The sequence below is a fragment of the Apteryx mantelli genome, chromosome 2 (genome assembly GCF_036417845.1).
Source record: "Apteryx mantelli isolate bAptMan1 chromosome 2, bAptMan1.hap1, whole genome shotgun sequence".
NCBI lineage: Eukaryota > Metazoa > Chordata > Aves > Apterygiformes > Apterygidae > Apteryx > Apteryx mantelli.
This window is the reverse complement of record NC_089979.1, coordinates 67,567,703-67,583,932: the sequence shown is the minus strand read 5'-3', so window position 1 is coordinate 67,583,932 and position 16,230 is coordinate 67,567,703. Positions and strand designations below refer to the sequence as shown.

General features: G+C 43.4%; 1 protein-coding gene across 3 annotated transcripts in view; it reads left to right on the top strand.

Moving 5' to 3' along the window:
• LOC106482601 (zinc finger protein 596-like) overlaps positions 1–15,947 on the top strand; it is a 54,502-nt gene extending 38,555 nt beyond the window's left edge. Inside the window, exons 3-6 of one of the 3 annotated variants that reach the window (XM_067292369.1) lie at positions 1,162–1,281; positions 5,202–5,321; positions 14,843–15,050; positions 15,928–15,947. In XM_067292369.1, coding sequence (XP_067148470.1) covers positions 1,162–1,281; positions 5,202–5,229 — 148 coding nt within the window. In that variant the 3' untranslated portion in view covers positions 5,230–5,321; positions 14,843–15,050; positions 15,928–15,947. Of the gene's footprint in view, positions 1–1,161; positions 1,282–5,201; positions 5,322–7,745; positions 7,768–14,842; positions 15,051–15,927 lie in introns of those variants that run through there. The other 2 variants (XR_001292200.2, XM_067292370.1) reach the window with 2 other exon arrangements.
• The last annotated feature ends 283 nt before the right edge of the window (positions 15,948–16,230 follow it).

The following is a 16,230-nucleotide window of genomic DNA, read 5'->3' as shown; positions in this document are numbered from 1 at the left end:
TTATATCTGCTTTCTAAGGCCCACAGGGGGATTAAAATTGATTCTCAGGCTCACCAGTGGTGTGGCATGATCAGATGGGTGCTTCAGCAGCAAAACTGGCTTAAAGAGCTCCTGTCCTTGTGTTGCAGTGCACTGCCCATTCGTGTCACAGTTTGATGAGCTGTTGTCCTCAGCAACAATACTGGCTCTCTTTCTGCCTGCCCTTGTTACCCGATCTCACATCCATGCTGCCCACTCTGTTGAATTAACACAACAGTATGTGGGATCCCACTATAAATGAGAAAAGGGAACAAATGTGGGTTATAACTCCCAATTCTCCCCCAAATTTCCATACTCCTTTTTAATCTGGACCCATTCCCTGATCAGTTTTGCAGTTCGGCCCTGCAAACAGGCATTACAGCACAGCTGAAGATGAACAGTGTGGAGTGAAGAGTAGGGGAAATGGGGGAATAAGCAGCAGTTGTAGGAACTCTTTGAAGGGTGTTTTCTCCTGACCAATCAACGCAGAACCCAAGTGGTGTTAACCCAAAATACTAAATTCTGAGGCTTTCCTGTTCAGGGTTCAACTTTTACTCTGTGAATATTTTCACTGAACTGATGCTGCTGCTTGCAGGAGAGAAGTGTGAGCACAGTCTAAGTGCATCAGTCCTTGGCTCAAAAGCAGGCCCATCTGTTGACGGATCTCTTTCAAACATGAAGTGCATTTAGACTGATTTATACTTTTACCTAAAAATCATGCAGGACTTCCAGAGCTGAATATACAATTGACTCTGGACCAGGCAGTGTTATAATTATGTTTGTTTTAGTAATGTTTTTGCAAATCAACTCAGACTCAAGGCAGACTAAGATTTGCATGAATGCTTGCAAACAAAAAATTGCTGACTTCCCAAAGTCTGGTTAATTGACCATCCACCAACTTCAGGAAAAACACATGTAAGTTGTGGCCAGAAAAATAAGAATTAAAAAAATCCTTGAAACAGCAGCAAAGACCCTGAAGTACAAGGTTATAGCAACTGCTGTCTTGAGGGGATTTTTAGTTTTCATTCACAATAGGCAACAGAGCAGGGCATCTGTGACCCTTGGACCTTACTTCTTGTTGGCTAAGAGACACCCAATTGTTTTTTATTGTAAACATCACCTCCTCTTCCTTTGCACTGACAGGTTTTCCCATGGCAGTCAATGTCAGCGGCACCAAAGGCCCTCTGAGGGCTTTTCAAAGAAAGAGATTGTGTCCAAAAACAGGAGTCCAAGTAGCAAGCTAAGGAAAAGCCACTGCAACAGGTAATTGAGAAAAGATGGAAAATCCTTTGTCTGAAGAGGAAATTATTTGTCCTGAGTTTCCAAGAGGATCTCTGAGGAAATGCTTGGGGAGTCTACACAAGGAATCCTTTTCCTTTCGTATTATTACATTTTGGATAGCCATTTTATTGCAGCATATAAATCAAATCCAAGCCCTAAGTCTCTATTTGCTGCTGGTCTCTTGGCCGTTCACGTAGGAGGGATGAAGAGAGAACATACAAATGTCCTATTTGCACTTGTTGTTTGAAGACTGTATTATACAGTCTAAGCAGTGGTGGAGATTAGTCTGCTTGAAAGAAGTTGTATATTAAAGATAATCTTTGGGAGATGGGTAGTTATGGGGGAGGGATATGAAGCTTTGGTCCATGCCAGAGGAAGAGAGAGAAGCCCGATTTTTTATGTTTAATCTGCTGGCCCTAATCTCCAGGCTGATGTTGGATAATGATACATGTTCCTCTTGTCTTCAGTTGCTGGAAGAAAAAAGCAGTGTACAATGACTGTGATGGGGCAGGAGCTAGTTCTGAATTCAGTGAGAAAGATTATTACAGAAAATGGTGGGAAACTTAATTTTTTGCCTTCTACAGACAGCTGGAAGTAGTCTTACGGTCACAGGCCGTGGTTCTCATGGAGATCTTTAACCACCCTGATATCTGCTGGAGGAACAGCACAGCAAGGCACAAGCAATCCAGGAGGTTCCTGGAAAGCACTGATGATAACTTTCTGACACAGGTGATGGAGGAGCCAATGAGGAGAGGTGTGCTGCTGGACCTTGTACTAACAAGCAAGGAAGGACTGGCTGGAGATGTGAAGGCTGGGGACAGCCTTGACTGCAGTGACCATGAGCTGGAGTTCAGGATCCTGTGAGGAGGAATCAGGGCAAAAAGTAGGATCACAACCCTGGGCTTCAGGATAGCAAACTTTGGCCTCTTCAGGGACTTTCTTGGAAGAATCCCATGGGATAGGGCCCTAGAAGGAAGAGGGGTCCAAGAAAGCTTGTTGATATTCAAGGATCACCTCCTCCAAGCTCAAGAACAGTGCGTCCAAAGGAGCAAGAAGTCGAGCAAAGGGGGCAGGAGACCTGCATGGATGAACAAGAAGTTCCTGGCAAAACTCAAACAGAAGAAGGAAGTGTACAGAAGGTGGAAGCAGGGACAGGCCACTTGAGAGAAATATAGGGTCGTTGTCCGAGTATGCAGGGATGGGGCTAGAAAGGCCAAGGCACATGCGGAGTTTCAACTGGCAAGGGATTTCAAGGACAGCAAGAAGGGCTTCTTTAAATATATTAGCTACTGAAGGAAGACTAGGGGAAATGTGGGCCCACTGCTGAATGGGGCAGGGGCCATGGTGCTGAAGGATACAGAGAAGGCAGAGATACTGAATGCCACCTTTGCTTCAGTCTTTACTGGTAAGACCAGCCCTGAGGAATCCCAGACCCTGGAGACCAGGAAGAAAGTCTGGAGAAAGGAAGACTTTTCCCTGGTGGAGGAGGATCGGATTAGAGATCATTTAGGCAAACTGGACATCCACAAGTCCATGGGCCCTGATGGGATGCACCCATGAGTGCTGAGGGAGCTGGCAGACGTTCTTGCTAAACCACTCTCCATCATCTTTGAAAGGTCATGGAGAACAGGAGAGGTTTCTGAGGACTGGAAGAAAGCACATGTCACTCCAGTTTTCAAAAAGGGGAGGAAGGAAGACCCAGGGAACTACAGGCCAGTCAGCCTCAACTCGATCCCTGGAAAGGTGATGGAGCAGCTCATCCTGGACACCATTTCCAAGCATATGAAGAGTAAGAAGGTGATCAACAGTAGTCAGCATGGCTTCACAAAGAGGAAATCATGCTTAACCAATCTGATAGCCTTCTCTGATGGGATGACTGGCTGGGTAGATGAGGGGAGAGCAGTGGATGTTGTCTACCTTGACTTCAGCAAGGCTTCTGACGCTGTCTCCCACATCCTCATAGGCAAGCTGATGAAGTATGGGCTAGAGGAGCAGAGAGTGAGGTGGATTGAAAGCTGGCTGAAGGGCAGAGCTCAGAGGGTTGTGATCAGCGGCGCAGTCTAGTTGGAGGCCTGTAGCTAGCGGTGTCCCCCAGGGGTCAGTACTGGGTCTGGTATTGTTCAGCTTCTTCATCAATGACCTGGATGAAGGGACAGAGTGCACTCTCAGCAAGTTTGCTGACGATACAAAACTGGGAGGAGTGGCTGATACGCCAGAGGGCTGTGCTGCCTTTCAGAGAGACCTGGACAGGCTGGAGAGGTGGGCGGAGAGGAACCTCATGAAGTTCAACAAAGGCAAGTGCAGGGTCCTGCACCTGGGGAGGAATAACCCCATGCAGCAGTACAGGTTGGGGGTTGACCTGCTGGAAAGCAGCTCTGCGGAGAAGGACCTGGGAGTGCTGGTGGACACCAAGTTAAGCATGAGGCAGCAATGTGCCCTTGTGGCCAAGAAGGCCAATGGTATCCTGGGGTGCATCAGGAAGAGTGTTGCCAGCAGGTCGAGGGAGGTGATTCTCCCCCTCTACTCAGCCCTGGTGAGGCCACATCTGGAGTACTGTGTCCAGTTCTGGGCTTCCAGTACAAAAGAGACGTGGAGCTACTGGAGCGAGTCCAGCAAAGCGCTGCTAAGATGTTGAAGGGAGTAGAACATCTCTCTTATGAGGAAAGGCTGAGAGAGCTGGGCCTGTTCAGCCTGTAGAAGAGAAGACGAGGGGGGATCTTATCAATGTGTATAGGTATCTGAAGGGAGGGTGTAGAGAGGATGGAGCCAGGCTCTTTTCAGTGGTGCCCAGCGACAGGACGCGAGGCAACGGGCACAAACTGAAACACAGACAGTTCCATCTGAACATGAGGAAAAACTTCTTCACTGTGAGGGTGACAGAGCACTGGAACAGGTTGCCCAGAGAGGTTGTGGAGGCTCCTTCCTTGGAGGTATTTAAAACCCATCTGGACACAATCCTGTGCAATGTGCTCTAGGTGACCCTGCTTGAGCAGGGGGGTTGGACTTAGGTGATCTCCTGAGGTCCCTTCCAACCTCAACCGTTCTGTGATTCTGTAATTTTGAAACTCCTGTTGTCACCATTACAAGTAGGAAGATCCAAAGAATTTGCCATGTAAGTCAGGTCTCTGATGAAGTATGAGCACTTCAACCTAATGTTTTTTTTTCCAAGACAGAAGTTATTTCAGATGCCATGAGGGCCAGAGAACATTGTCGTCACTTGCCCTCGCATACCACAATCTACAGAAAGCTTCCCTAAGAGCTAAAGATGCGATACCAAACATCAAAAGCAGAACTACCATATGTGCTTCAGGAAGAAAACAGTAGAGATCAAGGATGGGTCTTTTTTTTTTTCTTTTTTTCTTGACACTTTTCAAATCACTCCACAGTTTTCAACTCCAGGGCTGCAATGATTGGAAATACATTAGGATATTTTCTCTATGAAAATGGTGGTATTTTCTCCCTGCTCTTTCAGGCCAGACTCAGATCCTCTCCCTTCAGTTCCATGAGCATTTAGCTGTCCCACCTTACGCAGGGAGCTCTTCTTCCTCCAGGTGTCTTTAGATATTTATCTATTTGAGCTTCAGAGATGTGACTATAACTGGATGCACAGACCATGTGATGCCTAGAGCTTCCTAAACTCCATGCAAAAGGTGTGTCTAGCAAGTCCTTGCCACAGCAGACAGAGTTTAGAAATTAGAAAGCTCGGTTCTCAGCCATGAGGAACTGACTCACTGTGTGTGTGAAAAAGAGAGACACTGCATGCCCCACCAAGTGGGTTGGCCACACAGCAGAGCTCAGGAACCACAACACCTTAGTTCACTAAGTCTTGCTCTTCCTTCCCCCTTTTTTCTGCCCCAGGTCTTTACTGCTATCACTCACCACATCTTTCTTAATCCTTCCAGGTCACTGTGTGAATCATGCCTTGACTGAGATCTCCTTTCTTGAAGGAAGATGCAGTTTCACAGTGGCTGAAGCCAGTCTGAATCCAGCCAGCCAGCAGACCATGCTCCTTCCCACCCCAGGTACTTCTGTTACCAGGCAGTGGAGTGGTTCACGGGGTTGATATGGCCAAAAAAAACAATTTAGCAAAAAGGGAAAAGATTGATTTTTAGCTCCCTGAGCTGGCTCGTTTTTCAGTTGTCATAGCACTTAATGCTGACACAAAAGATAAAGTAGGGAGACAATCTACAAAAGGTGGAAAATCTGGACAAGACAGCATGCTGCAATATGCTGAAAGTAAGGTTAGACACAGCCATAGTGATTCCACACTTGCCATTGGATAGGGATTTTTTAAGAGTTGTGAGGGAGAGTTTGTTTCCAAATGACGGTAAAAAAACTGAAGTCTATTGGGAAGTAGAATTGAATTTATTTTTTTTTGTCTCCATTGATGAGTTCTCTAAGAATATCTTGGAGGGCCCGTAAAGGATGAATTTTAAATGAAGTTCTGCCTTGCCAAGAACAGAGAAGAAATAGCTAGCTTAGAGCTGTAAACTAAGATACTTTGTTCTGCTTTTGGAGAATGGAGGCCATTTGAATGCACTTTTCTAATTTACTGAGCAAGTGTGGTATAATGGTCTTTTTGCACAGAGTGCTGAAAGATAAACTGGTACAAGAGTGGCTGGGGCTTGCTGACTCAGCTATAGTGATTCTAATGCTTCCCCACGTCTTGCTGCTTTATATCCTTCATGCTAATGTCACTGGTTTGAATCACAGGCATTCACTGACTTGGCACCTCTTGCAGTCAGGAAACACAGACGCAGAGGTAAACACCCCCTCTTGTGCCCACGTACACCCGCAGCAGTGTATGAATCCCGACAGTTTGTGTGGCAGCAGTGCTCTTACAACTTACGCAGCTGCTATAAATCTGGGCAAGAATGTCCCCTTTACAGCTACAGCAGATATCAGACACAGTATGTTAGGGGACAGGATGCCATTGCAGTTCCAGCCAGGAGACCATGAAAGAAAGTGGACAAAGCAAGGACGCATCTGTTTTGGAACAAAGAACATCTGTCCCTAGCCCAAGCACTTTTTGACATGATTTCACAAGGACAAAGGCTCAGGTTGACTGATACAAGGCTAGTACTCCATAAAACAAGCCCTAGGGTTTGGCTGTCCAAATGGGACCAGACTCTTTTCAGTGGTGCCGAGCGACAGGACGCGAGGCAACAGGCACAAACTGAAACACAGACGCTTCCATCTGAACATGAGGAAATAAATACTTTTTCACTGTGAGGGTGACAGAGCACTGGAACAGGTTGCCCGGAGAGGTTGTGGAGTCTCCTTCTCTGGAGATATTCAAAACGTGCCTGGATGCAATCCTGTGCAATGTGCTCTAGGTGACCCTGCTTGAGCAGGGGGGTTGGACTAGATGATCTCCAGAGGTCCCTTCCAACCTCAGCGATTCTGTGATTCTATGTGGACTGACAGTGAGTCCAGGCTCTGGCAGGAGCAAGGTTTTATTCTTCTGTCTAACAAGAGAGTATAGAACAGGATGGGTATCATCCTGTGCACAGCCTTTAACCACGCATCTGCTTGTGTTTTGTGGTCTCTTTGTGTACCACAAAAACGAAACTACTATCAGATTATACACAACAGATGTTCTGTTCAAATATGTTTGTGTGTTACATCCTCATAGCAGGAAAATTCCTTTTGTTTTCTTAGAAACTGGGTTCATGTCTGTTGCTTTCTCCATGTTGTTAATTTTTAGTTGTAGTGGCCACTTATTTATTGAAAGGCTGCAAACCGTAAATGCACATTTGCATTCCGCATGAATGTATGTCTTACAGGAGAAAATATTTTAAAAAGGACAGACTTCTAATACATCTTCAGTAAAGTTTTAGGGTTCTGGAATGAAGCTGATCATAACAAATTCTAATTAATAATTTGCTTAACATCACTGTTAAAAAATAAGCTGTGCTTCCTTCCCTTCTCTGCTGGTATCAGTGCTGGCTCTAATGCTTTTTAGCTTGTGGAATCACAACAGAAAATTTTGCAGTAGATTCAGAGTGTGTATGCCTGCAAGTATACAAAACAAAAACAGTCTAGGTTATTCATTACTGAGATTGTACTAACAAGATGAGTTACACATTGGAAAACAGAAAAAATGACCATTAACATTTAAAGACCTTGTAACATTCTCCTATGCCCTCCTTTTTGGTGCTCAGCCCAAGTTGCCACACGCCTGTGTCTGACTTTGGGGATACCCAGCAAAATCCTCACTAAGGACTGCTGCGCAGGTACAGAAAGCATGAACTCTGTATTGCATTAAAGCATTAATAAACAAAACAACAAAATCTGTGGAAGTTTGTTACATGGCACCTCTTTGTCACAAGCTAGCTCTGTTGTGTTAAGCTGCTCCTGCTTGATACTGTTAAGACAGAATGACAAAGAAAGATTTTAGTGCGGTTTCTAAAGCTATGGTGGGTGTGGACCCCACTATCCCACAGGTAAGAGCCTCCGACTGCTGCATTTCATAATCATGGTTGCTGAAACTGTTGGCCTTCCCCAGCTGTTTAAGAAGCTGGTTTTCCTACTGCATCTTTGAAGAAAAAGAAAATAAAGAGTGTATTTACAGAGGGCCAAGCTCAGAGGTACGTATCCTTGCTCTACTCAATTAATGAGAGTTTTGACTGAGGAAAAAAAGAATAAGAATTTCGGAACTGTAACATTCTGCTGGAGTGGTCTGGAAATCTTAACACCTGTGGATTCATCTGCAATGTCTGCAGTCTTGACAGAGAGAGGTCTAAGGTACAAAATTCACACTGGGATCCAGATGAACTCTGTATATGACAAAGTACAGAATTAATGTAAGGAAGATGGAAATCATCCTTGTATGGTGTCCAGATGAAATTTGGTGTCCAGGTGAAATTTCAAATGTCCAGTGATGATATGAGAAACTGCAATAAGAGAATAATAAAAAGCCCTAATTTTCAACAAATAAGTGAAGATTTTCTTGTTCAGAACAATTTATTACATACTGCTGTTTGATGGTTTTTGTGAATACACATTTGTAAATAGCTTTTTGGGGATTTGAAACATCTGCAATGTTAGAGTGCATGTGTATGTGCATCTCTGTTAATTTCATTTAGCCTTCAAAGTGACAAAAACAAGGTAAGCACAAAGACATATATGGAGCATTCACACTGTCCGACTGTATTCATCTAGCTTATGGGCCTAATATAAAATTGCAGGCATCATATACAGCCAATGGGACCTCCAGAGAGTGATGGAGAGTGCCTAAATGAGGGAGCCATTCACTATACAAGCAGTCTAAACTTAGGCAGTGTGAATCCTTCACTTGAACTGTACTGAAGTGCTAGAGCCTGAGATATGCTCTGGAGTCCTTCCCATCTACTTTATCCAGTTCATGATCACTGGCAGCCAGAGGGATGGCCCACTGGGGCCGTGCTGGGCATAGGAGGAGGCGTAACGCTACTCCTGATCATCACATTATCATCTGAACCCAGTGTCAGTGGCAAAAGTTTGACTCCTTGACTTCTCCTTGTTCTTGCTTGGAAAGCTGCACTTAGATTTATTTCATGGTCTACAGAGAAGTCAAAATGCTCCATAAGCAGGTGAGAAAAAGGAATCAAGACTGGCATAAAGCAGCTCGGTAGAAGGCTGTAGGCATAAAAAGAGAATTTGAGACATCCATGGACTTTTCTCTTGATGCTAGTGCCAGCTTTGATACCACCTGTCCCCTCATTTTTGTCTCATTCCTCTTGTTAGTTATATTGGTGGATCAGATCAGGGAACTGATTTAGGTTTAAAATAGCCCTATTTAAAACCTGGTTCCATTCTCTGATCAGTTCACCTTGTCATGTTTATAGCTGAGTTATATAACCCCATTCTGAATAATTGTTCCTTAAGAATAAAGTGATACCACCTGAGGTTTGTTCAAATAAGAGTTTCTAAACCAACAAGTCTCTGGCACCAATAAGGGGGATGGTGGAGGAGTGGAAATGAATAATTTTGAAGAGGATGGAGGATCACATGAACACTGCTACTAAAGCAGATGTCCAGGAGCCATGGTCTAGATGGATTCTAGGTGTAACATACTATATAGAGGCCAAAAATATAGTGTTTCCAAACCTGTGTTTCCATTAATTAGGAAATGCAGGGATAAGTCTCAAGCTTCTGCTACAGACCTGTGCAAATTAATCTGCCGGAGATTTTTCATTCCCCAGATTCCTCAAACACGCTAGAAGTTATATATAGCCAGAAGGAAGACAGTCACTCGTGAGGAAAAGGACAGTAGCTGGCACATATTGTTACTATGACTGACACTCAGAGAAATCTAATAATATGCAAAGTCAAGGAGGTGTTGTGTTTAGAGGCAATGAATTCCTCAAGGAATCATTATTTTGAAGCTATCACCAAGAGGATAGAACAGTTAAACCATGTTTATTTTATTAACATAAAAGGAATGGTGGAGTTGATTTTGTCAGGTTTTGAACTGTGATTCGGCCACCCCTTCCACCTTTCTGAGACAAAACAAAACAAAACAAAAGGCAGTATTTATTTACTGGTTTAAAGCTAATTTCTTGTACTGAACTTTTCTAAAGCCTGTATTGGAAGGATCAGTACTTTGCAATGTATTTTTTAGCCTTTTAGCACATATTTGCCTGTGTTTTTTCAAAATTTAGTATCTAAGTTGTTCACAGTAATTGAGGGGAATTAAGAAGGGTCATCTCTTGGAAAATTTCATTCACACTCTTCTTAGTTACTTTTAGCCCTCAGCCAAAATTTATATCCAAGTTATATACTACACCCCAAAGACAGAAATTTGTCACTGAACTACTAATGTTTTCATAAGAGGAAAGGAATGCTCTGCAATCACTAGAATAAAAGCTTCCAAAATTATTTGGTGATAGTGTTATAAACAAAATCAGTCTGAAATGGATGGATAAACGTAATAGGAGATATTAATACTAGATCTTCTGTATTTGTAACTGTTAATTCTTCTCTAAAACAGACTCCAGTTCTACTGTAGAAATGGAGGTGAATGGATGTTCCTGATCCAAACTGTGGGCATGCTGAATCCTGAACATACACAGGTTTAGACTTGGTTCTTGTCCTTGTTGCTGTCTCCTCTCTCTACAATTAGCCAAATCTAAACTCTATAGAGCCAAGTAACTCAGTCCCTTGGATTGACATTGAGACCTGAATTACACAGTTGGAACATCCCGTGCCCTAAAAAAAGAGTCAGGACTGGCTTGTAAGGAAGGAATAGGAGATTGTTTATTAATGCTACTAGTAGGAAATAGAACCCACCATTTTTCCATGGGATTTTGCTTCTGAGAGGGCTGGACGAAGTTGTATTTTTAATGCATGGTGGAACGACACTGGAGGGTGGAAGAGCTCCACTATGAAAACTCTGCCCTATCACCTGGGGAATGGTAGTGGAAGGGTGAGAGCCTTCTTACACAGAGACAAATTAAAGGACTGGCAATAAACTTGCCAGTTTGGTGCTCCCAGCAGGTCAGTGAACGGCAGGCCTATTTTGCCTCCATTAGAGGTGGGTTAAAGTGGGTAAAAGCCTTTGAGTGTTTCTCTTTGGCTACACTACTGAATTTAACTGTTTGGGTAATGCATCCCTCTTGTAAGAACAGGCCAAAATTGCATGGTTAAGGTATGTTACTAACGATGCTGTAGCTCCTGTCTCTGCAATGGGCTAAAGGCGAGCCATGGACCATTTATATGGCTGTAGTCTGAATGCCTGCAGAAGTTCAGATCTTGATGTAAACTTCCCAGGTCTCTTGCTCATTTCTTGACAGTTTTTGGAGTTACAGTGAGCCATTCCCTCTGCCCCATACTCCTCATTAATTCCAATTGCAGATGCATACCAGTCAAAAACACGCTATTTTTGTATTTTTTGTTTTGTTTTTAACAGGTCCTTCTCTCTGCATTTTACTCTGAGATTTTCCTGATGGATGGGACAAAAATCTGAAAGCTATAGGTTTTATTTATCTACTTACTTATTTTGCCGTTAAGCTCCAGGAAGGATCATCTGCTTTACTCTGAGGAGTCATTAATTGTGTAGCCTGAATTATGCTTGGTTTTAGAGATTGCTAACAGTCTGCCAGCACAATGGTCCCTGTGGTAAAGGGTACAGAAACCTTATGATGGTACCCATTAGCACTGTTTTAGCTAAGAACCTGTCAGTCTGTATTAAAACTCCCATTATTCAGGATTTCTGAGCAACCTATAAATATTTGCTGTAGTACAAAAGAACTCAGCTGAAGAGCTTCTATTTTTAGCTGGAGGTTTGGTTCGTTTAGTTTTTGTTTTTGTTTTTCATCTCCTTTTCAAAAGAAGCTCTCAAGGTTAATGGTATCATAATTTGACCTTCCTTTTTAATACTGTGCCTATTTGTCCTATGCATGTATTTCTGTATATATGAGTATTCCCCTGACAAATGTCTCACAAAATGAGTCACTGCTGAAGATGCAGACCAAATAAGAAAGCGCATTAGCAGTCTGTACAGAACTAAATTCAGTGGTAGTCAGGGTACAGTACGTCTTCTATATAGGTTCAAAGGCTTTGAACCTTTGTTAGAAAAAAAATCCTGTAATTAATCCTTGATGTCACTCTTAGGGCCCAATCACGTGATGGAACATGCCTACACTGGCCTGAATGATCAGTGAACGGTGTTATCATCTCCTGCCCTGACCCAACAAAGTGTTTTAATGGAGGCAGTAGACATGTTTGATGGGTTTGTGTTTTATTACATGGTATATGATATGAGTTCTCCAAGTGAAGGCAGTTTTTTTTCTCTTCATACTGTAGCAAGCCTGTTAGTGGAAGCAATCAGGATTATCTTCAGTCATAGTGAACCAAACTGAGCCAAGCTGTCCTTATTGTGAAAGGTCAGGGCCAAATGTTTTAAAGGCCAAATCATATCTCATAAAGCTCCTCTGGTAAAGAATACTTCACATTTTCATTAGTGTTTATTGGTGATTGCCTAAACAACTGTCATCATATACATAGACATAAACACAAAGATGAAGAAGATTTATTTGGCCTTGCTTGTGTGTGTCTCTAGTTTGTGAGATAGCATGAGAGGTAGGCTTTTAGCTTTCTAGTTTTGGGTATTCAATCCTGAATTCTGTGGATTACAAATACATACTAAATCCTGCACTGAAAAAGCATTGCCAAAGTCTAGCCCTTGGAAACTGAGAAAAAACAAGAATTATGGTTGCTGTGCAATCTGAATTTGGCTGGTTTGGACAGAAACTAGAATAAAGTCTTTCTTGACATGACCACATACAATTCTTCCACAGAACTCTTAAAATTTCATATGTCAGATCTGATTCACATGTCAGATCAGATGTATATTTAAAAGGTAACAGAAACCAAGACCATCTAATTTTATTCTTCCCAGTTCCCTGAGCCCTGTGTGTAATAGAGTCTGTGGCAAAGTGCAAATGTTGCTACTCTGTAGAGAAAGATACAGTAGGGAGTACTAAGGCAATCAGACATATGGAAGTCCGTGGAACCAGATGAAATGGACCCAAGAGTGTGGAGGGAGGTGGCCAATGTCATTGTGAGGCTGCTCTCCACCATCTTTGAAAGGTCATAGCAGTTGGGGTAGGATCCTGGTGACTGGAAAAAGGCACACATCATACCCACCTTCAAGAAGGGGAAGAAGGACAATCCAGGATGCTACAGGTTGGTCAGACACATCTGAGTCCCTGGGAAGGTCATGGCAACTTGTGAGACTGCATCTGGAGTACTATGTCCAGTTTTGGGCTCCCCCTTACAACACAGATATTGACACACTGAAGCGAGTTCAGTGGAGGGCCACCAAGATGATTAGAAGAGGTCTTGAGCATGAGATGTATAAGGACAGACTGAGAGACCTCGGTTTGTCCTGCCTGGAGAAGAGAAGGCTGAGGTGAGATCTTACTGTTGTCTGCAACTACCTAATGGGTTGTTTTAGAGAAGGTTGGGCTGGACTCTGCTTGGAGGTACAGCATGGCAGGATGAGAGGCAATGAACACTCACTGGAACATGGGAAATTCTGACTTCATACAAGGAAAAATCTTTTACCATGAACGTGTTCAGACGGGTTCCCAGAGAAGCTCTGGTCTCTCCACCCTTGGGGATGTTCAAAGTGTAGCTGGACAAGACCCTGAACAACCTGCTTTAACTGGACCTGCTTTGAGCAGGCGGTTGGAATAGAGATCTCTGGAGGTTCCTTCCAATCTGAATGATTATATGCTGTATTTGAAGAAAATAAGGTATTATCTTTATTTCAGAAATTTAATGGGACACCCTAAATCTTGTGATTGGACTTAAAAATAATACACTTTAGACTTTGTCAGACCTCAATCACATCTGTGTTTCCAACTCTACTGTCTCACAACAGGAAAGCATTTGTCTTGTTGGAATTGTTTCATGTGGTACCTAGCTGCTGGAGGCTGTGGGAGGCAATTGTAATGACACAGCAAAAAATTATCATGAGATTGTCACATGTAGAAAGGTTTTGCTGATAACAACTTAGGTCATGGTCAGAATTGACTTCAGAGAGTGGTTTTTTTTAGGTTCTTCAACTCCTGTTGTTCGGAAGAACTTAATTCATCACAGCCTTTCTGGAATTCTGCATCACAGTAACTCCACTGTTAACTATAAAATTGTATCAGTGTATAACTGGAGCATGCTATTAGTGTAGTGAGCCCATAATATGCCAGACACTTATAAAATAGTGTGCTGTTAAAACCATGTGTGTAACAGCTTTTCAGTGACAATTTGATTTGGCTTTGTAATTTTGTAGAAGAACTGAAGAAGACAGACTCAGTTTATACTAGTAAATTAAACATGCTTGGGAACATTCCCAGCTACTGCGGCCAACTGGCATGGAACAGTCTGTATCTATGCTGGTGAACTGGGTTTGCTTGCGGTAGATGGCTGTAAGCAAACTGCTTGTGTGTGGTTCCTGGCACACTCTGAGTTCCAAAACAGGTCCAGAAGTTGTTTGGGAAAGCACTAGCTGAAACGGGTTACGTTCCTGCAAGGGAACTCTCTCACATTTTATTAGCATAGGTAACCATGTTCAAGTGGTACACAGTGGGCACACTTGAATTTACTAGTGGAGCTTTCTCATCTAAAGCAGTTGAGTTAGTAGATCCTTGTAACGAGAATGAGAGACCTGAATGTAGGCTAAGGACTTATTTGTGAAGCAGTAGGTACTGTTAGATGACCCAGATCCTACTCCCACTACTAGACTGCTACAGACTTCTTGAGGGAAGGGCTCAGCCTCATGAGTTGACTTCCATCCCTCGACCAGCATTTTTGTAGTTACTACCACTTTAATGCTTTTTTCTCTAGCAAGTGCCAGTAAGATGGGCCTTAGGTCAAGAAAATGTTAGTAAGCAAATTTTAAACTAAGTTAAGTTTCTGCCTTCTGTTACGATTCTACTCATGAATAAAGATGTGTACAGACAGAGTCTCCTGCAAGAAAATAGTACCAGCACCCACAGCCTTCCTATCCAACTGATTCTCTTTCAGACTGTGACTTCTCTTTGGTTTCATTCATGTCCAGGTGATACCTTCAGATTTTTGCTGCAAAATATCTGTACGTTCCAAATATCTCCAAACGAAAAGACCTTGAAGCAATCCACTCTGATTCCCAGTGTCAGGGTGCAACGTAGGCTGGCTGCTCCCTAAGGAATGGGGAGCCAAGGGGGATAATGCTGCCAGCAGGGCTGGGGCATCACCAGCCAGTGCTGGTCCCACAGCACCTGAATGAGGTAAGCAGGGCAGGCCTGGGGATGGTGGCCAGGCCCAAATAAAAGTCCAGATCATAAGGCAATATCATGCTGGTGAAGCAGCTCCAAGGTCAAACCAGGCAGTCAATCCACAGGTTGGGGTTCGGATCAGGTGTGATGAGGGCTGGGCAAATCCATGGTGATGGGGCCAGGTTGAGGCTGGGCCAGGCAGTCGGCCCATGGGTTGAGTCTGGTGAGGCCCGTGGCCAGGCCCGGACCGGGTCATGGTGGGGCTGGTGCTGGCACAGCTGCTGTGTTGCAGGGCAGGGACTGATGGCCCTGGGCTGGGCTGAAATGGGGGGAGGGAGGGGATTGGAGGAGGTGGCCCAGCGGGAGGCAGGGACCAGCAGGTCTAGAGGTGCCCCCAGGGCCCGACACTCTGTGCCATGTAAATCTAACTAAGTGTGCACTAAAGACCTTAGAAAGGCTGAAAGTTAAAGAAGTTAAAACCTAAGGATTTTGTTCCTCTCTGCTGTATATGAATAGAGCACTAGCTTATGCCTGCATAAATCTAATCTAGAAAAGATATACAATCAGAATTAACCTGATCAGGTAGGGAAGAAAACTATTCTTGAGATCTGTGGAACATAAAGTGTTGAAGTGGAGCAATTGCTTGAGTTAGCCACGACATTTTCTGTTCTAAACCTTATTATAAGTATGGAATAATCCCTCTATTTTTGATGGCTTCAAAAACAGCCTACAGAAAAGGTCTGGCCAATACTCTGAAGATGTTACTGGCACTATGGCTCTCGTGCCTGTATGTATTTCTTTCCTTTGTTCATAATACAAATTTTCTGATATAGAGGACAGAAAGCAGATAATGAGAATCTCCTGGCTTTCCTCCTTTTTCCACTTGCAGAATGCATCTGTGCAAGACAGAATGGTACCAGAAAGTGCAGGGAACATATGTTTTCCCTGGAAGGACTCCTGATGTGGCAAACTGACAGTATCGCTGTGGTGGGATTGTGCTGGCCTTTGTCCTACACAACTGAAGAGATTCTTCCTGGGACTGCAGGAACAAATTGACTGAAACGATTGCCAGGTACAGTCATTTTGCTTTTCAGTATGAGGATGTTTCTATATCTGGCCTAAGAAAACATGTCTGTGGTCCTTCATAACTTTCTTTGAAACTTTTTACAAGTTTCTGAGGGATACTCCAAAC